Source organism: Physella acuta, unplaced genomic scaffold, assembly GCF_028476545.2.
Source record: "Physella acuta isolate Inbredline_101_S28 unplaced genomic scaffold, ASM2847654v3 ptg000590l, whole genome shotgun sequence".
Lineage (NCBI taxonomy): Eukaryota > Metazoa > Mollusca > Gastropoda > Physidae > Physella > Physella acuta.
Window position 1 is genome coordinate 587,075 of NW_026732109.1, and position 24,364 is coordinate 611,438.

General features: G+C 35.2%; 1 protein-coding gene across 1 annotated transcript; it reads right to left on the reverse strand.

Moving 5' to 3' along the window:
• Positions 1-2,064: 2,064 nt before the first annotated feature.
• On the reverse strand, positions 2,065-23,056 carry LOC131947243 (mucin-2-like). The gene is made up of 13 exons (XM_059308390.1): positions 22,999-23,056; positions 22,060-22,683; positions 18,687-19,805; positions 17,757-17,906; positions 9,751-10,706; positions 8,865-9,027; positions 5,154-7,073; positions 4,249-4,794; positions 3,822-4,060; positions 3,393-3,555; positions 2,854-3,036; positions 2,378-2,389; positions 2,065-2,069 (listed from the first exon to the last, which is right to left on the reverse strand). The coding sequence occupies exons 1-13, from the start codon at positions 23,054-23,056 to the stop codon at positions 2,065-2,067; spliced, it is 6,138 nt and encodes a 2,045-aa protein (XP_059164373.1).
• Positions 23,057-24,364: the final 1,308 nt, after the last annotated feature.

Here is a 24,364-nt window from a genome sequence, read left to right on the forward strand (position 1 = left end):
AAATAAAATGTAACTCATCTTCATTACATTTCAGGGCAAAAAGAATATATCCCGTGTATTTTTTTTTTTGTATTCGGTAAATTCTGAATTGACAACCCACATGTTGTCCCCAGAAATATCGTATATTGTAAATCAATAAACTTAAAATAATCAAGTAATTAGTAATAGGAAAAGGTAAAGATTTTTTTTGTATAAATCATAAAGTTAAAATATCTATTGGATTTGGTTTCTTGTATATACTTAAATATTTCTATATTTACATGTCTCAAGGGGTCGGCGTATTCGAGTCGGTAAAGCTCGTGGTTTCAAGACCAAAAAGTATCTAGTTCAAACCCATGGGCTGAACAAAGGCTATGGAATAAAAAAACCAAAAGAAAAATCACTTGATAGTGTTGGAGGCATCCCCCTCCCAACAATACAATTAAGAACTAAAAAGACGAAGACATTTTCAATGCACTGATCGTAGAATGATAAGCAGCATAATGAATAATTATCTTTAGATGTTTATTCACACCAAGACTACGTGTCATTCTTTAATTTGCTTAGTTCATCACTAAACATTTCTGTTGCAAACATGACTCATGCTGAAAAGTTGTTTGGCACATTTCCAAATTGCGAAATAAAATTAACGACTAATTAATATAAACAGAATTTTAAGAGATTTCACTCACCCACACAGCACACTTCATAACAAATGTTACTCAATTAAAGTGAATATTTCGTTTTAAAATGTAAAAATGAATAATATCTTTCTTAATGATATGGTGGTAGTTAATAGGCATGCAGTTTCATATAATGATGTGTTATCTATGTTTATGTGTTTGTCTGCATGTATGTATTTCGTTCAGTACGCAAATCAATAGATATTAATTTTATATTTTCAGTTTTAAAAACATGATATTGACTAGTTAAATCTTTGTGCAATTGTTAAAAAAGACTTTTGGGCAACTGCACATAATATTTAATTAAATATTTCATATAATTTTTTGAGTATCGGGTATAAATAAAAAATTAAATAGAAAGCACTAATATACAAATGCATAAGTAATATATACCTAAACATTGTATACATTTATTAGTATTTAAATTTGATTAGGTTATTTATTTGATACTGTATTTAGTGATATCTGTCTCGAGTTTGCATCAGACATCCAGTAAAGCCTACATACTTTGTTTGAATGATTTTGTCCTAGGCTAGAACAAAGTGTTTAACGTCCTTGGCTATTTTAATTCAGCACTCAAATGTACTGATTTTTATTTGAGAAAAAATATATCATGGTGAAAATTGTTTGGATATTGAGTACAATTGCGATGTAATTAGTTCGGATAGTGGGTACACTGGCATGTAAAAAGTTAAGATACTGAGTACACTAAGTTGTAAATAGTTTGAATACTGATGTATTTGAATTGAAATCTACATTTTAATAATCAAATCCGTATTTTTTCATCGTTTTCTTTCCTGCTAACAACTCCATGATTTCATTTGATCAATGAGGTCGGTTAAGCTCATAATTGTTGAACCGAAAAGGCCCGATTTCGAACCCCCGGGCACATGAAGCTCGGTAGCTGGAGACAGCTACTCATCTAGGAGAGACAACTCCTAATTCAAAGAGCTGCTTCCTTATAGAATATAGTTTGTTCTTAGTTGGACAAAGGCTATGGAAGCAGGCTGAAATCGGAGTAAACGCCTGTATGGCGCATAAGAAGTTAACACGTTATACTTCATTGTGTTGGAGGGGTATCACTTTCACCACTAGAATTAAGAACGTTATGGTTTGTAAAACTTGTGTCTGTGTAGATCGACCCATCAAGATTTGCAGCAGATTTGTAAAATAACACAAATGTATATCGGAACTGCGTTTCATTAGTTTTAAAAAAAAAGTTTTGTAAAGTACCACGCGATAAAATAAAGCAATAATTTAACGAAACACAAGTAGTCAATAATACAATAAACTCTAAATCAAATAATTTTTAACTTTTTTAATTGGCATATTTTGCTCTCAATACTTGAAGCACTGAGCAATCGACAATATACTGTTTGGTCATGGTCGACTGGACACACCTTTAACCTGCAAATTAATGAACAATCAATAAATTATTCTTTAGTCCAGTCAGGAGTTAGTTCATTATAGACAACCATTAAATTAAACGGGGGAGGGGGAGATTGTTTTAAATTGTGTGAATACTAATCAAAAACTTGATCATTTGGTAGATTTCAAGACGTCATCCTATAAGGAAATCCAAAACTTTTTTTAACGAAAAACAATATTCTTGATAAATAAACATATTATTTAGATACTTATGTAGAGCAAGATGTCAGAAGCTCCTATCCACATAAATTTTTATAAAACGTAATTGAAATATAGTACAAGATTACCTTCAGTTGCATCTGAAATTTAAAAAAAAAGAATTCGTTTAATAAATACTACATTAAACAAAGTAAAATTACATCTGGAAAACAGAACACAGTAGCTTTAGTTGTATTAATATCACTACATTCGTTTACTAAATATGTGTATGTTAAATGTATTAAATATTCATATCTACCCATTTTATAAACAGCCATAAAGTCGCCGTGAAAATTTACTACTACCATTATATAAGAAATATAGCCTTTAAAATCCGCGATTAAATTGCGGTACTGCCCCCTAAGGAAGGAATATAGGCATTTAAAGTTTGTTCTTAGTTGGGGAAACGCTATGAAATGAAATCGCAAATACCCCCCCCCCCCCCCACCACCACCCCACGAAATTAAGGATATTATTATAACAATGCCATGAAACGTTCAACGGGTTCTATGTAAGGCATATCAATAAAGACAAAATGACACTGAATGATTCAGTGTAAGCTTACAATTACACAGCCACTGGACGAGGTATTTCTTCATACTGTCCAGTGTGTTGTAGTCGTCTACAAGCAACACAGCGCTGGCCTCGCTAGCCAGAACCTTCAGCTCATCTCTGTTGATCTTGGCACCAATACCGATGGGGATTATAGTCACGTCTTGAGATTTCAGCAGAGAAGCCGAAATTCGTGCTAGATAAATTAGAGAATAAAAGTGTTTAGATTTCAGCATATATGCCAAACTACGTGCTAGAGAGATAAATTAGAGAATACTAGTCTTTCGATTTCAGCAGTGTGAATCTAATTATTGAAATACTACATGTGTTCACCAGATACATTTCTGTGCGTGTGAATCTGATTATTGAAATACTATGTGTGTTCAACAGATACTATCTGTGCGTATGACCTAGATTAGCGAGACACTAGTGTGTTCAACAGATACTTATCTGTGCGTGTTACCTAGATTAGCGAGACACTAGTGTGTTCAACAGATACCTATCTGTGCATGTGACCTAGATTAGCGAGACACAAGTGTGTTCAACAGATACCTTTCTGAGCGTCTCTAGCGTGCCCGTCAGAGATGAGTACCAAAATGTCTTTAGCGTCTTCTCGGCCTCCAGCTTTAGTGTCGAACATCCCTCTAGTTCTCACTAGATCCAGGGCCTTTGCTGTGAAAGTATGAGGGTTCAGGAACTTGGCCTTCATCAGCGCCTACAAGTTGAGTAAGATTCAGTGATCTATTTTAACTTTATCTATATACAAGTATATATATATATGTATATATATATATATATATATATATATATATATATATATATATATATATATATATATATATTCGTTCATTATTATTTACTTTTTTTTATACTTAGAAAAAAATACGAAAGATAAAGTTCATTTATTTTTGCGTGGTGGTGGGCGTCTTGTAGAATTCAAACAGTTAATTAATATTATAGGATGTAAGTTCAAATGAATACCTTGCGTAAATCCTTACTGTTGCTGAAGTCCTTGAGGTCGAACAGTTTTACAGAGCTGTAGCTGTAGGAGACAAAGCCGAACCTGAAGGCGTCAGGGCCGAAGGGAAACAACTCAGCCACGTCCCCGATAAATCTCAGTAGTCCGTCCCAGCTGGTGCTGCCTATTGTCTGCGATGAGTCCAGGACAAATATGACGTCAGCTGTAGAGTGGGCTGAGCAGTTCTTGGGTGGCGTTGGTGCTGGGGATATTCACATATTAAACTATCGATCGGTCTCAGTTTTACAAAAAAAAAACAGATTTGTTTTGTTTTTTGTAGAGAGTGAACAATTTAAAAAAAAAAAGGAAATTGCTAGTTTTTTTTAAATATTAAAAGAAAACGTGTCTATCAATGTGGACATTTTAAAGGGAGTTTAAAATCAAAATTACTATTTGTAGGAACCGCGGTTGTCGTTGCTGCGTTTGCTACAGTCAGTGTTGGATTCTGTATGTCAGTTGTATCAGGTGGTACAGCGACCGTGGCTGTGTCAGTTGTATCTGTTGGTACAGCGACCGTTGTTGTTGTCGTGGTTGTATCAGGTGGTACAGCGACCGTTGTTGTTGTCCTGGTTGTATCTGTTGGTACAGCGACCGTTGTTGTTGTCGTGGTTGTATCAGGTGGTACAGCGACCGTTGTTGTTGTCGTGATTGTATCTGTTGGTACAGCGACCGTTGTTGTTGTCGTGATTGTATCAGGTGGTACAGCGACCGTTGTTGTTGTCGTGGTTGTATCTGTTGGTACAGCGACCGTTGTTGTTGTCGTGATTGTATCAGGTGGTACAGCGACCGTTGTTGTTGTCGTGATTTTATCAGGTGGTACAGCGACCGTTGTTGTTGTCGTGGTTGTATCTGTTGGTACAGCGACCGTTGTTGTTGTCGTGGTTGTATCAGGTTGTAGAGTAACTGTTATTTCTGTAAACAATTCTATGGTCTTGCCTGTGTACAAAAATAGATATATCACACATATAGTTCGGTTTATAAGTACTTTAAAGCTTAATACGTAATGTACGTAAAATTGAACATATTATATGACTGTTAACATCATTTAAATAATGTTAAGTCATAATTGTAAATGTAGATTTCGAAAATTAACTCCTAATGTAATTGTACCACTAAGAATTAAAATGTCATTGAGACGTTCAAATAAGTAGCAAACTACAAAAAGTATACAATTACATTAGGAGTTAATTAATATAATTAAAGGCTGTGAAAAGTGGCATGCGGTGTGTTTGACTTTTTCGGCATAATTAAATTTGAAATGTTTAACAAATTAATATTTAAAACAAAAATATTACCCTCTCCTTCTGGCATTGTCACATAGGTGGTTAAATCTTCCACGAACGGAGGAGTTGAGTTTTGTTCGTCTTCGATGGTAGAGGGTGGGGCAATCGTGGTGGTAGGCGTGTTTGCACTCTCACTATTCTTGGCAGTCGAGTAACTTTGGTTGTCTACATCAGATGTGTGCTTTACAGTGGTGTCATTGAAGTTGTCTTCATTGGAAGTAGTTTGTGCTGTTGAGTTTTGGTTTTTTTCTTCATCTATTGAATCAGGTGAATTTTTGTCTTCTTTATGTTTTGAATCAGTTGAGTTTTGGTAATCTTTTTCATTTCTAGATTCAGGTGCTATTTGGTCATCTTCTTCATCACTTGAATCAGGTGACTTTTGGTAATAATCTTCATCACTTGAATAAGATGTTATTTCGTCATCTTCTTCATCACTTAATTCAGGTGCTATTTGGTCATCTTCTTCAACACTTGAATCAGGTGAGTTTCGGTCGTCTTCTTCATCACATGATTTTGATGAGTGTGTGTCTTCTTCATAACTTGAATCAGGTGAGATATTTTCTTCTTCGTCACTTGAATCTACTGAGTTTTTATTTTCTTTTTCATTGAATGAATCAGATGAGTTGTCATCTTCATCACTTGATTCTGTTGAGATTTGGTCTTCTCTATCATCATTCAAAACAGGTGAGTCTTGATCATCTTCTTCATCACTTGAATCTGTTGAGTTTTGGTCATCTTCTTCATCACTTGAATCTGTTGAGGTTTGGTCATCTTCTTCATCACTTGACTCTGTTGAGTTTTGGTCATCTTCTTCATCACTTGAATCTAGTGAGTTTTGGTCATCTTCTTCATCACTTGAATCTGTTGAGGTTTGGTCATCTTCTTCATCACTTGAATCTGTTGAGTTTTGGTCATCTTCTTCATCACTTGAATCTAGTGAGTTTTGGTCATCTTCTTCATCACTTGAATCTGTTGAGGTTTGGTCATCTTCTTCATCACTTGAATCTGTTGAGTTTTGGTCATCTTCTTCATCACTTGAATCTGTTGAGGTTTGGTCATCTTCTTCAACACTTGAATCTGTTGAGGTTTGGTCATCTTTTTCAACACTTGAATCTGTTGAGTTTTGGTCATCTTTTTCATCACTTGAATCTGTTAAGTTTTGGTCATCTTCTTCATCACTTGAATCTGTTGAGTTTTGGTCTTCTTCTTCAACACTTGAATCTGTTGAGTTTTCGTCATCTTCTTCATCCCCTGAATCAGGTGTTTTTTTGTCAACCTCTTCATCACATGATTTTGATGAGTTTGTGTCTTCTTCATTACTTGAATCAGGTGAGTTATTGTCTTCTTCTTCATCACTTGAACCTGTTGAGTTTTGGTCTTCTTCTTCAACACTTGAATCTGTTGAGTTTTGGTCATCTTCTTCATCCCCTGAATCAGGTGTTTTTTCGTCAACCTCTTCATCACATGATTTTGATGATTTTGTGTCTTCTTCATTACTTGAATCAGGTGAGTTATTGTCTTCTTCTTCATCACTTGAACCTGTTGAGTTTTGGTCTTCTTCTTCAACACTTGAATCTGTTGAGTTTTGGTCATCTTCTTCATCCCCTGAATCAGGTGTTTTTTCGTCAACCTCTTCCTCACATGATTTTGATGAGATTGTGTCTTCTTCATTACTTGAATCAGATGAGTTTTGGTCATCTTCTTCATCACTAGATTCAGGTATTTTTTCGTCAACCTCTTCATCGCATGAACTGGGTGAGTTATTTTCATCTTCTTCATCACTTGAATCTAGTGAATTTCGGTCGTCTTCTTCATCTTTTGAATCTGGTGAGTTTTGGTCAACATCTTCATCACATGAATCAGATACATTTTTTTCATGTTCTTCATTACTCGAATCAGAAGAGTTTTTGTCATCTTCTTCGCCTCTTGAGTCTGTTTTATGTTGTTTTGGAATATTTAAATTCATAAAATTAAACATTTGATAATCTTAAATTTACAAATACGTTTTTACTTTCTAATATATAGACAATAGAGGATGTGTTATAATCGTGTGAAAAAGTAAATGAAACATTTAGTCTTCGACATTTAGCTTTTGTAATCACAGTTTCAAAAATAAAGAGTTTTGTCACCCTTTCCATCATTTCAGTTATGTTTACCACTTTTCGTACATAATCTATCTATATACTACTAAAACTCAAGTTTGTTTACATGTTTGAATATTTATTTATTTGTTTGTCTGATTGACTACTGTAGAGGATCTAAGCTATTTGCAGAACTGCAAAATAGTAAGTAGGTAGAGAATAATTTTTGTTTTCAGACAGACTGTTAATCAAAAATTTATTTAAAGACTTTAATTAATTTATTGATTTATTCATATGTAGATTAACCCCATTAATTTTAAAGTTTTAGAACAATGGCTTAACTTTTATTGAATAGTGACGTCACATGAAATGTTTACTTTTTAGTACAATAAGAAGATGGCGGCTTCCATCATCAAAAGTTTAACGCGTTAAAGCTAATTTCCTGCTGGCTATAACTTTAACAATACATCCGTTTGCTGTATTTATTACGTTTCAACACTATTATCAAAGTTTTAACACTTCTTTTTATTTTATTATACAATAAATTTCTCTAGATCTACAGATCAGCTGTCGAAGGATGAAAAATTTATGAAAGAATCTAGAATTCTAGATTTAGATCTAAATCTAGGTCACAAGACGTAAATTCTAGATTTAGAATCTATTTCAGGCCTTAATTATTTATACAAATCTTTGTTTAGCTTCAATGAACATCTAATTCGAGAATACATGGGATTTATCGATCTAGGTTCTAGATCTAGATATAGTAGGATTACTCGCTAACTTGGAGGCGTGGTCGGTTGCTAACAACAATGGCGTCCGGACCGGGTGCATGACTGCCGACCATATTTAGGCCATGTTTACTACGAGCAAAATGGCAGGTTTTCACGTTATATAAACATGCTATAGGTGGCCAGGGCTAGATATGCCAGAAAAGCATTTTAAAATTTGCTTTGGAGAGTGAAGGCTAAATATTGAAGTCGGTGTCATTAAAATTAATAGAAATTTTAAAGGGTCACCTGTGACGTCAGTATATGAAGGAAAGTGTGGTCAGACACGCATTATACACGCATTGTTTTGCAAGATTCTTTTTTATTTTAAAACGTTTAAGAATGAAAAAAATAGATTAAAAATCACGTCTATACCCCGAGTTGCCATCCCTCGTACTGTTATATAAAAATATTCTAGAAAGTTCATGGGAGATCAATCCCGCTTTATTTGTGAATGCTTTGCTTCGGTGTTTATATGGACAAAATTCATCAATTTTTCTGTGCCATTCGAATTGTTTGTTCAACAAAAAAAACTATTTTCCTCTTAGCATGTTTTTGTTGATCTAGACGTTTTGAAAAAGAAATATTTTGTAATATTACGTATAGAAATAAAAGTAATAACTAGTGTTAACTAACATATTGAGAATATTGGCTCTTAACTCTTTTGGAGGTAAAGAACCCCACTTTCACTGACCAAATGCTATCGTGAATCCAATAAATGGGAAGTGTCATGACCTAAGCAAAACATTAAGACGAATCTTCAACCTTCAACGAATCCCTAGGGTTCGATCGAACGAATGCTGAGGACAACTACTTTAAATGACTTTACAGTATTCCCTGTTATATTTTAAAATTAAGTAGAAATAGAGGCTTACGTGTACATTCTGACGAATCATTGTCGGTTACTGCATGTGCTTTGGTTTCTGGCTTGACGTCCTCATCAAATGATGTTGGTTCTGGTGTTGCATGTGTTGTGTGGTCATCAAATAATGTTGTTTGTAATGTGTCCCAATCAAATGGTGTCGTTTGTGATGTGTCCTCAGTAGTTGATAAACTTAATGATGTAGTTTCATTAATTGGAGGTTGTTTTGTTGTGTTACCATCAAATGTTGTTGTTTTTGTTGTGACAAAATCAAATGGTGTTGGTTGTGGTGTAAAACCATCATATATAGTTGGTTGTAATGTGTCCAAATCACTTGGTGTTGGTTGTGATATGTCATCAGTAGTTGATAACGTTAATGTTGTAGTTTCATTTATTGGAGGTGGTTGTGTTGTGTTACCATCAAATGGAGTTGTTGATTGTGTGTTATTATTAAATGGTGTTGATTGTGATGTGATATCAAGTAATTGTAATTTTGGTGGGTAAACATCAAATGATGTTGTTTGTGGTGTATCAGTTTCAAATGGAGTTTGTTGTGACGGATACACATTAAATGATGTTGGATGTGGTATGCCCCAATAAAATGGTGTTGGTTGTGTTGTGTAATCCTCAAATGGTGTTGTTTGTAGTGTGTCAAGATCAAATGGTGTTGGTTGTGGTGTGGTAAAATCAAATGATGTTGTTTGTAATGTGTCCCAATCATACGGTGTTGGTTGTGATATGTCCTCTGTGGGTGATAAACGTAATGAAGTAGTTTCATTATTTGGAGTTGGTTTTGTTGTGTTACCATCAAACGGTGTTTTTTGTGGAGTTTCAAAATCAAATGGTGTTGGTTGTGTTGTGTAATCATCAAATGGTGTTGGTTGTGTTTTGTAATCAACAAATGGTGTTGTTTGTGGTGTGTCGAAATCAAATGGTGTTGGTTGATATGTGTCAAAATCAAATGGTGTTGGTTGTGTTGTGTAATCAACAAATGGTGTTGTTTGTGGTGTGTCGAAATCAAATGGTGTTGGTTGTGGTGTGGTAACATCAAACGATGTTGGCTGTAATGTGTCCCAATCAAATGGTGTTGGTTGTGATGTGTCCCCTTTAAATGGTGTTGTTTGTGGTGTAGAAACATCAAATGATGTTGGTTGTAATGTGTCCAAATCATATGGTGTAGGTTGTGATGTGTCCTCAGTAGTTAATAAAAACAATGTTGTAGTTTCATTTTTTGGTGTACCTTGTGTTGTACTACCATTAAATGGGGTTGTTGATTGTGTGTTATTATTAAATAGTGTTGATTGTGATGTGTTCCTATCAAATATTTGTAGATGTGGTGGGTAAACATCAAATGATGTTGTTTCTGGTTCATCAGTAACAAATGGGGTTTCTTGTGACGGGTACACATTAAATGATGTTGGTTGTGGTATGCCCCAATTAAATAGTGTTGGTGGTGTTGCGTAACCATCAAATGGTGTTGGCTGTGGTGTGTATTCAACAAATGGTGTAGGTTGCGGTGTGTCAAGATCAAATGGTGTTGGTTGTGGTGTGGTAAAATCAAATGATGTTGTTTGTAATGTGTCCCAATCATGCGGTGTTGGTTGTGATGTGTCCTCTGTAGTTGATAAACTTAATGTTGTAGTTTCATTAATTGGAGGATGTTGTGTTAAGTTACCATCAAACGGTGTTGTTTGTGGAGTTTCAAAATCAAATAGTGTTGGTTGTGTTGTGTAATCATCAAATGGTTTTGGTTGTGTTGTGTAATCAACAAATGGTGTTGGTTGAGGTGTGGTAAAATCAAATGATGTTGTTTGTAATGTGTCCCAATCATACGGTGTTGGTTGTGATGTGTCGTCTGTAGTTGTTAAACGTAATGTAGTAGTTTCATTATTTGGAGTTGGTTTTGTTGTGTTACCATCAAATGGTATTGGTTGTGTTGTGTAATCATCAAATGGTGTTGGTTGTGTTGTGTAATCATCAAATGGTGTTGGTTGTGTTGTGTAAGCAACAAATGGTGTTGGTTGACGTGTGTCAAGATCAAATGGTGTTGGTTGTGGTGTGGTAAAATCAAATGATGTTGTTTGTAATGTGTCCCAATCATACGGTGTTGGTTGTGATGTGTTCTCTGTGGTTGATAAACGTAATGAAGTAGTTTCATTATTTGAAGTTGGTTTTGTTGTGTTACCATCAAACGGTGTTGTTTGTGGAGTTTCAAAATCAAATGGTGTTGGTTGTGTTGTGTAATTATCAAATGGTGTTGGTTGTGTTGTGTAATCAACAAATGGTGTTGGTTGACGTGTGTCAAGATCAAATGGTGTTGGTTGTGGTGTGGTAAAATCAAATGATGTTGTTTGTAATGTGTCCCAATCATACGGAGTTGGTTGTGATGTGTTCTCTGTGGTTGATAAACGTAATGAAGTAATTTCATTATTTGGAGTTGGGTTTGTTGTGTTACCATCAAACAGAGTTGTTTGTGGAGTTTCAAAATCAAATGGTGTTGGTTGTGTTGTGTAATCATCAAATGGTGTTGGTTGTGTTGTGTAATCAACAAATGGTGTTGGTTGAGGTGTGTCAAGATCAAATGGTGTTGGTTGTGGTGTGGTAAAATCAAATGATGTTGTTTGTAATGTGTCCCAATCATACGGTGTTGGTTGTGATGTGTTCTCTGTGGTTGATAAACGTAATGAAGTAGTTTCATTATTTGAAGTTGGTTTTGTTGTGTTACCATCAAACGGTGTTGTTTGTGGAGTTTCAAAATCAAATGGTGTTGGTTGTGTTGTGTAATCATCAAATGGTGTTGGTTGTGTTGTGTAATCAACAAATGGTGTTGGTTGAGGTGTGTCAAGATCAAATGGTGTTGGTTGTGGTGTGGTAAATTCAAATGATGTTGTTTGTAATGTGTCCCAATCATACGGTGTTGGTTGTGATGTGTCCTCTGTGGTTGATAAACGTAATGTAGTAGTTTCATTATTTAGAGTTGGTTTTGTTGTGTTACCATCAAATGGTATTGGTTGTGTTGTGTAATCATCAAACGGTGTTGGTTGTGTTGTGTAATCATCAAATGGTGTTGGTTGTGTTGTGTAATCAACAAATGGTGTTGGTTGAGGTGTGTCCAGATCAAATGGTGTTGGTTGTGGTGTGGTAAAATCAAATGATGTTGTTTGTAATGTGTCCCAATCATACGGTGTTGGTTGTGATGTGTCCTCTGTGGTTGATAAACGTAATGAAGTAGTTTCATTATTTGGAGATGGTTTTGTTGTGTTACCATCAAATGGTGTTGGTTGTGTTGTGTAATCATCAAATGGTGTTAGTTGTGTTGTGTAATCATCAAATGGTGTTGGTTGTGTTGTGTAATCAACAAATGGTGTTGGTTGTGGTGTGTCAAGATCGAATGGTGTTGGTTGTGTTGTGGTAAAATCAAATGATGTTGTTTGTAATGTGTCCCAATCATACGGTGTTGGTTGTGATGTGTCCTCTGTGGTTGATAAACGTAATGAAGTAGTTTCATTATTTGGAGTTGGTTTTGTTGTGTTACCATCAAATGGTGTTGGTTGTGTTGTGTAATCATCAAATGGTGTTGGTTGTGTTGTGTAATCAACAAATGGTGTTGGTTGAGGTGTGTCAAGATCAAATGTTGTTGGTTGTGGTGTGGTAAAATCAAATGATGTTGTTTGTAATGTGTCCCAATCATACGGTGTTGGATGTGATGTGTCCTCTGTAGTTGATAAACTTAATGTTGTAGTTTCATTAATTGGAGGATGTTGTGTTGTGTTACCATCAAACGGTGTTGTATGTGGAGTTTCAAAATCAAATAGTGTTGGTTGTGTTGTGTAATCATCAAATGGTATTGGTTGTATTGTGTAATCAACAAATGGTGTTGGTTGTGTTGTGTAATTAACAAATGGTGTTGGTTGAGGTGTGTCCAGATCAAATGGTGTTGGTTGTGGTGTGGTAAAATCAAATGATGTTGTTTGTAATGTGTCCCAATCATACGGTGTTGGTTGTGATGTGTCCTCTGTGGTTGATAAACGTAATGAAGTAGTTTCATTATTTGGAGTTGGTTTTGTTGTGTTACCATCAAATGGTGTTGGTTGTGTTGTGTAATCATCAAATGGTGTTAGTTGTGTTGTGTAATCATCAAATGGTGTTGGTTGTGTTGTGTAATCAACAAATGGTGTTGGTTGTGGTGTGTCAAGATCAAATGGTGTTGGTTGTGTTGTGGTAAAATCAAATGATGTTGTTTGTAATGTGTCCCAATCATACGGTGTTGGTTGTGATGTGTCCTCTGTGGTTGATAAACGTAATGAAGTAGTTTCATTATTTGGAGTTGGTTTGGTTGTGTTACCATCAAATGGTGTTGGTTGTGTTGTGTAATCATCAAATGGTGTTGGTTGTGTTGTGTAATCATCAAATGGTGTTGGTTGTGTTGTGTAATCAACAAATGGTGTTGGTTGTGGTGTGTCAAGATCAAATGGTGTTGGTTGTGTTGTGTAATCATCAAATGGTGTTGGTTGTGTTGTGTAATCAACAAATGGTGTTGGTTGAGGTGTGTCAAGATCAAATGTTGTTGGTTGTGGTGTGGTAAAATCAAATGATGTTGTTTGTAATGTGTCCCAATCATACGGTGTTGGATGTGATGTGTCCTCTGTAGTTGATAAACTTAATGTTGTAGTTTCATTAATTGGAGGATGTTGTGTTGTGTTACCATCAAACGGTGTTGTATGTGGAGTTTCAAAATCAAATAGTGTTGGTTGTGTTGTGTAATCATCAAATGGTATTGGTTGTGTTGTGTAATCAACAAATGGTGTTGGTTGTGTTGTGTAATTAACAAATGGTGTTGGTTGAGGTGTGTCCAGATCAAATGGTGTTGGTTGTGGTGTGGTAAAATCAAATGATGTTGTTTGTAATGTGTCCCAATCATACGGTGTTGGTTGTGATGTGTCCTCTGTGGTTGATAAACGTAATGAAGTAGTTTCATTATTTGGAGTTGGTTTTGTTGTGTTACCATCAAATGGTGTTGGTTGTGTTGTGTAATCATCAAATGGTGTTAGTTGTGTTGTGTAATCATCAAACGGTGTTGGTTGTGTTGTGTAATCAACAAATGGTGTTGGTTGTGGTGTGTCAAGATCAAATGGTGTTGGTTGTGTTGTGGTAAAATCAAATGATGTTGTTTGTAATGTGTCCCAATCATACGGTGTTGGTTGTGATGTGTCCTCTGTGGTTGATAAACGTAATGAAGTAGTTTCATTATTTGGAGTTGGTTTGGTTGTGTTACCATCAAATGGTGTTGGTTGTGTTGTGTAATCATCAAATGGTGTTGGTTGTGTTGTGTAATCATCAAATGGTGTTGGTTGTGTTGTGTAATCAACAAATGGTGTTGGTTGAGGTGTGTCAAGATCAAATGTTGTTGGTTGTGGTGTGGTAAAATCAAATGATGTTGTTTGTAATGTGTCCCAATCATACGGTGTTGGTTGTGATGTGTCCTCTGTAGTTGATAAACTTAATGTTGTAGTTTCATTAATTGGAGGGTGTTGTGTTGTGTTACCATCAAACGGTGTTGTTTGTGGAGTTTCAAAATCAAATAGTGTTGGTTGTGTTGTGTAATCATCAAATGGTATTGGTTGTGTTGTGTAATCAACAAATGGTGTTGGTTGAGGTGTGTCAAGATCAAATGGTGTTGGTTGTGGTGTGGTAAAATCAAATGATGTTGTTTGTAATGTGTCCCAATCGTACGGTGTTGGTTGTGATGTGTCCTCTGTGGTTGATAAACGTAATGAAGTAGTTTTATTATTTGGAGTTGGTTTTGTTGTGTTACCATCAAATGGTGTTGGTTGTGTTGTGTAATCATCAAATGGTGTTGGTTGTGTTGTGTAATCAACAAATGGTGTTGGTTGTGTTGTGTCAAGATCAAATGGTGTTGGTTGTGGTGTGGTAAAATCAAATGATGTTGTTTGTAATGTGTCCCAATCATACGGAGTTGGTTGTGATGTGTCCTCTGTAATTGTTAAACGTAATGAAGTAGTTTCATTATTTGGAGTTGGTTTTGTTGTGTTACCATCAAATGTTGTTGGTTGTGTTGTGTTATCATCAAATGGTGTTGGTTGTGTTGTGTAATCATCAAATGGTGTTGGTTGTGTTGTGTAATCAACAAATGGTGTTGTTTGTGGTGTGTCAAGATCAAATGGTGTTGGTTGTGTTGTGGTAAAATCAAATGATGTTGTTTGTAATGTGTCCCAATCATACGGTGTTGTTTGTGATGTGTCCTCTGTGGTTGATAAACGTAATGAAGTAGTTTCATTATTTGGAGTTGGTTTGGTTGTGTTACCATCAAATGGTGTTGGTTGTGTTGTGTAATCATCAAATGGTGTTGGTTGTGTTGTGTAATCATCAAATGGTGTTGGTTGTGTTGTGTAATCAAAAAATGGTGTTGGTTGTGGTGTGTCAAGATCAAATGGTGTTGGTTGTGGTGTGGTAAATTCAAATGATGTTGTTTGTAATGTTTCCAAATCATACGGCGTTGGTTGTGATGTGTCCTCTGTGGTTGATAAACGTAATGAAGTAGTTTCATTTTTTGGAGTTGGTTTTGTTGTGTTACCATCAAATGGTGTTGGTTGTGTTGTGTAATCATCAAATGGTGTTGGTTGTGTTGTGTAATCAACAAATGGTGTTAGTTGAGGTGAGTCAAGATCAAATGGTGTTGGTTGTGGTGTGGTAAAATCAAATGATGTTGTTTGTAATGTGTCCCAATCATACGGTATTGGTTGTGATGTGTCCTCTGTAGTTGTTAAACGTAATGAAGTAGTTTCATTATTTGGAGTTGGTTTTGTTGTGTTACCATCAAATGGTGTTGGTTGTGTTGTGTAATCATCAAATGGTGTTGGTTGTGTTGTGTAATCAACAAATGGTGTTGGTTGAGGTGTGTCAAGATCGAATGGTGTTGGTTGTGGTGTGGTAAAATCAAATGATGTTGTTTGTAATGTGTCCCAATCATACGGTGTTGGTTGTGATGTGTCCTCTGTGGTTGATAAACGTAATGAAGTAGTTTCATTATTTGGAGTTGGTTTTGTTGTGTTACCATCAAATGGTGTTGGTTGTGTTGTGTAATCATCAAATGGTGTTGGTTGTGTTGTGTAATCATCAAATGGTGTTGGTTGTGTTGTGTAATCAACAAATGATGTTGGTTGAGGTGTGTCAAGATCAAATGGTGTTGGTTGTGGTGTGGTAAAATCAAATGATGTTGTTTGTAATGTGTCCCAATCATACGGTGTTGGTTGTGATGTGTCCTCTGTGGTTGATAAACGTAATGAAGTAGTTTCATTATTTGGAGATGGTTTTGTTGTGTTACCATCAAATGGTGTTGTTTGTGGAGTTTCAAAATCAAATGGTGTTGGTTGTGTTGTGTAATCATCAAATGGTGTTGGTTGTGTTGTGTAATCAACAAATGGTGTTGGTTGAGGTGTGTCAATATCAAATGGTGTTGGTTGTGGTGTGGTAAAATCAAATGATGTTGTTTGTAATGTGTCCCAATCATACGGCGTAGGTTGTGATGTGTCCTCTGTAGTTGATAAACGTAATGAAGTAGTTTCATTATTTGGAGTTGGTTTTGTTGTGTTACCATCAAACGGTGTCGTTTGTGGAGTTTCAAAATCAAATGGTGTTGGTTGTGTTGTGTAATCATCAAATGGTGTTGGTGTTGTTGTGTAATCATCAAATGGTGTTGGTTGAGGTGTGTCAAGATCAAATGGTGTTGGTTGTGGTGTGGTAAAATCAAATGATGTTGTTTGTAATGTGTCCCAATCGTACGGTGTTGGTTGTGATGTGTCCTCTGTGGTTGATAAACGTAATGAAGTAGTTTCATTATTTGGAGTTGGTTTTGTTGTGTTACCATCAAATGGTGTTGGTTGTTTTGTGTAATCATCAAATGGTGTTGGTTGTGTTGTGTAATCATCAAATGGTGTTAGTTGTGTTGTGTAATCAACAAATGGTGTTGGTTGAGGTGTGTCAAGATCAAATGGTGTTGGTTGTGGTGTGGTAAAATCAAATGATGTTGATTGTAATGTGTCCCAATCATACGGTGTTGGTTGTGATGTGTCCTCTGTGGTTGATAAACGTAATGAAGTAGTTTCATTATTTGGAGATGGTTTTTTTGTGTTACCATCAAATGGTGTTGTTTGTGGAGTTTCAAAATCAAATGGTGTTGGTTGTGTTGTGTAATTATCAAATGGTGTTGGTTGTGTTGTGTAATCAACAAATGGTGTTGGTTGACGTGTATCAATATCAAATGGTGTTGGTTGTGGTGTGGTAAAATCAAATGATGTTGTTTGTAATGTGTCCCAATCATACGGCGTTGGTTGTGATGTGTCCTCTGTAGTTGATAAACGTAATGAAGTAGTTTCATTATTTGGAGTTGGTTTTGTTTTGTTACCATCAAATGGTGTTGGTTGTGTTGTGTAATCATCAAATGGTGTTGGTTGTGTTGTGTAATCAACAAATGGTGTTGATTGAGGTGTGTCAAGATCAAATGGTGTTGGTTGTGGTGTGGTAAAATCAAATGATGTTGTTTGTAATGTGTCCCAATCATACGGTGTTGGTTGTGATGTGTCCTCTGTGGTTGATAAACGTAATGAAGTAGTTTCATTATTTGGAGTTGGTTTTGTTGTGTTACCATCAAATGGTGTTGGTTGTGTTGTGTAATCATCAAATGGTGTTGGTTGTGTTGTGTAATCAACAAATGGTGTTGGTTGAGGTGTGTCAAGATCAAATGGTGTTGGTTGTGGTGTGGTAAAATTAAATGATGTTGTTTGTAATGTGTCCCAATCATACGGTGTTGGTTGTGATGTGTCCTCTGTGGTTGATAAACGTAATGAAGTAGTTTCATTATTTGGAGTTGGTTTTGTTGTGTTACCATCAAATGGTGTTGGTTGTGTTGTGTAATCATCAAATGGTGTTTTTTGTGTTGTGTAATCAACAAATGGTGTTGGTTGAGGTGTGGTAAAATCAAATGATGTTGTTTGTAATGTGTCCCAATCATACGGCGTTGGTTGTGATCTGTCCTCTGTAGTTGATAAAGGTAATGATGTAGTTTCATTAATTATAGGATGTAGTGTTGTGTTAGAATCAAACGGTGTTGGTTGTGGAGTTTCAAAATCAAAAGGTGTTGGTTGTGTTGTGTAATCAACAAATGGTGTTGGTTGTGTTGTGTAATCAACAAATGGTGTTGGTTGTGTTGTGTAATCAACAAATGGTGTTGTTTGTGGTGTGGTTACATCAAATGATGTTGTTTGTAATGTGTCCCAATCATATTGCGTTGGTTGTGTTATGTCCTCTGTAGTTGATACATGTAATGATGTAGTTTCATTAATTGGAGGCGGTTTTGTAGTGTTACCATCAAATGGTGTTGGTTGTGGAGTTTCAAAATCAAATGGTGTTGGTTGTGTTGTGTAATCAAAAAATTGTGTTTGTTGTGTTGTGTAATCATCAAATGGTATTGTTTGTGGTGTTGTAACATCAAACGATGTTGTTTGTAATGCGTCCTCAGTAGTTGATATAGTTAACGTTGTCGTTTCATTAATTGGAGGTGGTTGTGTTGTGTTCAGATTAATTGGTGTTGTTTGTGTTGTGTAGTCAACAGATGGTGTTGGTTGTGTTGTCTCTTCATCAAATGATGTTGTTTTTATTGTAGTGCTAACATCAAATGGTGTTTGTTTTGGTGTGGTAACATCAAATGATGTTGTTTCTAATGTGACCCAATCGTATGGTGTTGGATGTGATCTGTCCTCATTAGTTGGTAAAGTTAATGATGTTGTTTCATTAATTAAAGTTGGTGTTGTTTTACCATCAAATGGTGTTGTTTGTGATGTATAAACTTCAAATGATGTTGTTTGTGATGTACCACTATCAAATGGTGTTTGTTGTGATGGGTCCATATCAAATGGTGTTATTTTTTGTAATCCCCAATAAATAGGTGTTGATTCTGATGTAACCCCATCAATTGTTGTTGCTTGTGGTGTGACGTCATCAAATGGTGTTGGTTGTGATGTGTTCCAATCAAATTGTGTTGGTTGTGGTGTGTCCCCAATTGTAGGTGATGTAAATGTTGTAGTTTCATCACCTAATGTAAATGAGGTTGTTTGTGCTGTGGTTTCATTCCCTGCTGTTGTTAATGGTGTGCCTTCATCACCTGGCGTATTGTATGATGTTTCTACAACAATTATTGATGGTTTTGTCGTCTCCGTATCAGCTGTTTGTGTTGTGATACTATTAACGGGTGTAGTTTGTAGTGTGTCCCCATCAATTGAAGTTGGTTCTGTTGTGTCTTCATTAACTGGTGTTGTTTTTGTCGTGTCATCATTCACGGGGGTAGGTTGTGTCGTCTCGTCATTAGCTGTTGATGTTTTTGTCGTCTCTTCATTAAAGGGGGTTGGTTGTGTCGAGTCTTCTGTTGTTGTTTTTGTCGTGAATTCTTTAAAGGGAGTTGGTTGTGTCGTGTCTTTATTAACGGGGGTTGGTTGTGTCGTGTATTCTGTTGACGTTTTTGTCGTGTCTTCATTAGCTGTTGACGTTTTTGTCGTGAATTCATTAAAGGGGGTTGGTTGTGTCGTGTCTTCATTTACTGGTGATGTTTTTGTCGTGTCTTCATTAACTGTGGATGTTTTTGTCGTCTCTTCATTAACTGGTGATGTTTTTGTCGTGTCTTCATGCACGGGGGTTGATTGTGTCGTGTCTTCATTAACTGGTGATGTTTTTGTCGTGTCTTCATTAGCTGTTGATGTTTTTGTCGTGTCTTCATTAATGGGGGTTGATTGTGTCGTGTCTTCTGTTGATGTTTTTGTCGTGTCTTCATTAAGTGGTGTTGTTTGTGTCGTGTCTTCACTATCTGTTGAAGGTAGGGTTGTTGACCAGTGAACTCCTGCATCGACTTCAGCTGTTACCACATCGGGAATATCAGTCCCAACTACGTAACATGAAACAAAATAAATGTTTATTACTTTATTGCATCCGTTAAACGTAAGGATGAAAGTAGTTTATTTAATACTGACATAAAGCAGATTTCAATCGAAAATCAAATGTTAATTGTTATCTAAATTTTAATCATAAATACGTTTGGAAATCCAAACGCATATAGCTTTCCGCGTTTTAAACTGATATTTTGTTGGTAAATTTTGAGTATTTTGAAAACGAAAAAAAGACGCACTTTTCTACGAAATCATATAGCAACGAAACTATGTTAACTAACAATGTTACCAATGAGTTGTAAACAGTGGATTTCATACGACCTCTGTTTCAAATGTTGTTTACACATTTTCAATACTCTTGTCAAAAACGTTGACTCGTAATTTTACACTTCGTTATTGGCATGACACAATTGTTTTTTTTTTAATTCCTTTAATGAAGATGGCCGTCGTATTTATGGACATTATTCCTGTGTTAACTGATATCTTTATTCCGCTAGACAAGCGATAAGACTCTTTAAATAATTGTAAACCGTTACATGTCATTGAAACACACAAATGCATAACATTGTTTTCATATCATTTATATTATAAAATATTTAATGTATTTAGTCCGTATGTTGCGAGGCAATGCCTTAAAATATCAAAGTAGATAATTAATTTGAACGTTTGATGAAAAACTGGGGATTTGAAATTTTCTTGACATCTGCAAATTACAACTGAAACGTTTCATTAGCTATAAACTCACAATTTTCTCTCGCCTACAGTGTTTAGGAAAATATTTCTAGTTTACGTCATGAATAATTTATAATTTATAACCTAATTCATTGTTTACCATGGCAAAACAAACCAACTGAGAAAACAAAACGCAATATGTCAACTTCAGCATTTTATAAAACTGAACAGTCGTCGAAATTGTATTCTATCTTTCATCATTTACATTTACATTCAGATTGTTGTGGTCTCGATGTAATCAAGAATACATTAATCATTGTTATAAATGTTTGTGCAAATTTTATCAGAAAACAACACGTTGTTTATTTCTTATCAACCCTCTACCATCTCATTTATACTTGTCAATGTATTAATTTAGAATATTTCTGTGTATAAAATTTACTGGCACGAACAAATAATGTAGATATCCAGGCTACTTGTGTCAATTGAAACATTTGCCCCAAACGCTACTTCTAAAATAGAAAAGATCAGCTGATAAAATGTTGACGCATCGGTCACTCACGTGCGGGGGCAAAAGTTCTGGCAGTTCAAGACTACCAGGACGTCCTGTTTCTTGCGTTTATTGCAATTGTTCAAAATATTATGTGTCAGCAAATATATATATATATATATACGAGCCGACCCGCGGCGTATCACACGCCGCTATTTAGTTTTATTTTCTACTTTTCAGTAATTCATAATTCGTGACTTCGACAGTACCAATGCTGTCACTGAAAATATTTGCTTTAAAACACTAAAACCCTCTTTCCCCCCCCCCCCCTGAAAGCAGCCTCCTCTTAGTTACCTCCCCTAAGTTTAAAATAGTTTCAAACTAAATTATCTGCCCCTAATAGGCGTCACTAAACCCGGCACTGCGATTGTAAACATTTAACGTGAACCACAGCTCACCATACCAGGTGGGAGTAGGGATAGTTGCGATATACCTAGAGAGGAAGAGAGGGTACTGCTAGGCGCGCTTACAGATTGGTGTTTTCTAACGTCTCCAAGAAGAGAATTATATATATATATATATATATATATATATATATATATATATATATATATATATATATATATATATATATATATATATATATATATATATATATATATATATACATATATATATATATATATATATATATATATATATATATATATATATATATATATATATATATAATTTATATTGTTGTCAGTGGCGTAGCGAGGTCGGGTGTTACCCGTGCGGCACTTAATGGTGTCACCCCCCCCCCAGAGGCGTAGCGACCCTTCCCGGGGACAAACTTTCAATTTTTCCATTTGCACCCCCACCCCCCCCCCCTCCCAAACTTTCGATTTCCGACCCCACCCCCCCCCCCCCCTCCGACTTTCAATTTGCACCTCTTAAAACAATATTCTACACTCGAATTAAGTGGAATTATCATTTTCTCTATATATTTTGCTATTTTTTACCTTGATGTCACTCCCCTAAATGGTGTCACCCAGTGCGGTCCGCACCCCCCTCCCCTCGCTACGCCTCTGATTGTTGTTTATCCTTACCTGGAGGGTCGCAGTCGAATCCATCACCGCTTCCCCCGTCATCTTCCACTTCAACATAATTTAATAAATCAGAAAGCGTTAATTCATCCACTGGTTCAGTCCTATCACGACCCCGTACCTTGCCAAACACTACTTCAAAACGGCCGTTCTCTATTTTAGATCGAAATTCTTCTTCATCTTCGCAGTCTGATAATTGTTGAATATAATCCAACCCTGAATTAATGTCAACCATTAGCTCTTCTGCTAAGTTCAGGAGTATCTGCATATACACATCGATGTTATCGTTCTCAGAGACATCCGTTTTCAAGCTGGATCTGTTTATATCTGCGAGCTCTGTCAATAGGATTTCAATGAGTTCTAGAATCTCATTCGTTTTCTTCTCACATTCCTCCAGATTTTCATTGTCTTTCTCTCCTGTTTCAGTATCTGGTATGTTTTCATTGACAATCTCGAGATTTGGCCGAGTGTTCAATGTTTCTTCACTCTCCGGCTCCCCAACATCAAACAATCCCAGTTCATTATCGCTCACTACGTTGGTTTCAACATAATTTCTATCGGCTGTCTGTCCTACACTTAGGTGTCCCTGTAATCTGCTTGCAGCTACATTCGGCAATGGATTATGACCTATGGATAAAAGTTGATATGTTCAGAAATAAGTTCGGTAATTTTTTTTATCTGGAGAAGGGGGTAAAATATTGAGTTAAATGGTCATCTTAGCATACATGTTTGAGACACATGAATATTTTGTATCAGATATAAATGGTTGGACGTAATCGAGACTTTAATAATAATAAACTGTTTTAACTTAATAGTGTGCAATTATTGTTTACATTTCAAATGCTTTTAGAACCAACAAATACAGTTACAATTTATTCAACTTCGACAGACATCTTCAGTTATAAATTACTATAAAATTAACTAGACCTGGTTTATACATACCTAAATTTAAGCCTAGTATACCCTCTGTATACAAAACAACCATTAAAACCAGCCACATGGTTACCTTTTGAAAATAAAACATGTACATTATAGAGAAATAGAAATGTAAATGTAAATGCATATATATTGCCTATAAATATATATACATATATAGGCCTGTATATAAAATGTATTTATTCATTTATTTATATATATGTATATATATATATATATATATATATATATATATATATATATATATATATATATTTATATATATATATATATATATATATATATATATATATATATATATATATATATATATATATAATATCGTGGTGGTGTGCAGTGTAAAAAAATATTTTATTATTGGACTTAGCAAAATCTACATTGTTTTACCCCAATTTACAACAAAGTTATTTTGAAATGTATACAAGAATCATATGTCTGCGGCGGGTGGACTGAATTTGTCTTTAATGGAAATCTAAATACCTAAACGGATCGGGTTAAGTTTTTTCCACACTGGTGCACTATAACACTAGAAAGGCTGGAGCGCACTTTTCGGCTAAATTCAGTGCACTTTCAATTTTCAGTTTTTGAAATATTTGTATATGTCATATAGGCAACCTCATTTTTTCGGTCTCCATGCTTTAAAGTTTTGCACTGCTGTCAACGCTGGTGACATTTAGTTTTTATTTGTAGACTTATGTATTTGTCTATTAAGAAATTAATTAACTTTCTAAATAAAAACGGGACTGAATGTATAATAAATTTAGATAATTTATTATTTAAAATAGTACAATTGTAATAATTTCAGTTATACATATTTCTATAATTTAAAAAAAAATGCATAAAAAACGGTTTAATTACAAACATTAATAATAGTTGTTTTTTTTAAATAGTAGAGTATTCTCATATATTTATTTTCTCTCTGATAACCTGCGTATAATAATGCAGAATAGTTGGATAAATCTGCCTACTAATGTCAGAAAATATTCATTAATTCATTAAAAAATTAGGCATCCAATTAAGCCAAATTTGATGTCAGACTACATAGTCTTCAAATCTTCAACCTCGTGCCAAATTAAAATCGAATCTGTCAGTTAGAAGTAGGGCCTACCCGAAATTTCGCTCGCACGTTACGATCTATGGAGACAGACAGACGATAGACATAGGAAGCAAGATAAATAAAAATTTGTAAAAAGCTGCATCTTTTACTATATCTAATTATACATCGTTTTATCACAACTTTAGGTCACTAGCAATATAATTTTAAAAGATTGTGTATGATAGATTAATTCATTAATTTGGTGCTACTATACGTCACACTAGATCTTTTATTGTTATCGTAGAGTTCAGGTCAGTTTATATGAGTTTGATACTA

What these genes read in the sequence shown, in the direction of transcription:
- LOC131947243 (XM_059308390.1), bottom strand. Translation starts at nt 23,056, where the DNA reads ATGTGGCTGGTTTTAATGGTTGTTTTGTATACAGAGGGTATACTAGGC. An exon ending in TATACTAGGCTTAAATTTAG is followed by an intron (nt 22,684 to 22,998) that starts GTATGTATAAAC and finishes TTTTATCCATAG; the next exon opens with GTCATAATCCATTGCCGAAT. An exon ending in ACAAACAACACCATTTGATG is followed by an intron (nt 17,907 to 18,686) that starts GTAAAACAACAC and finishes TATCAACTACAG; the next exon opens with AGGACAGATCACAACCAACG.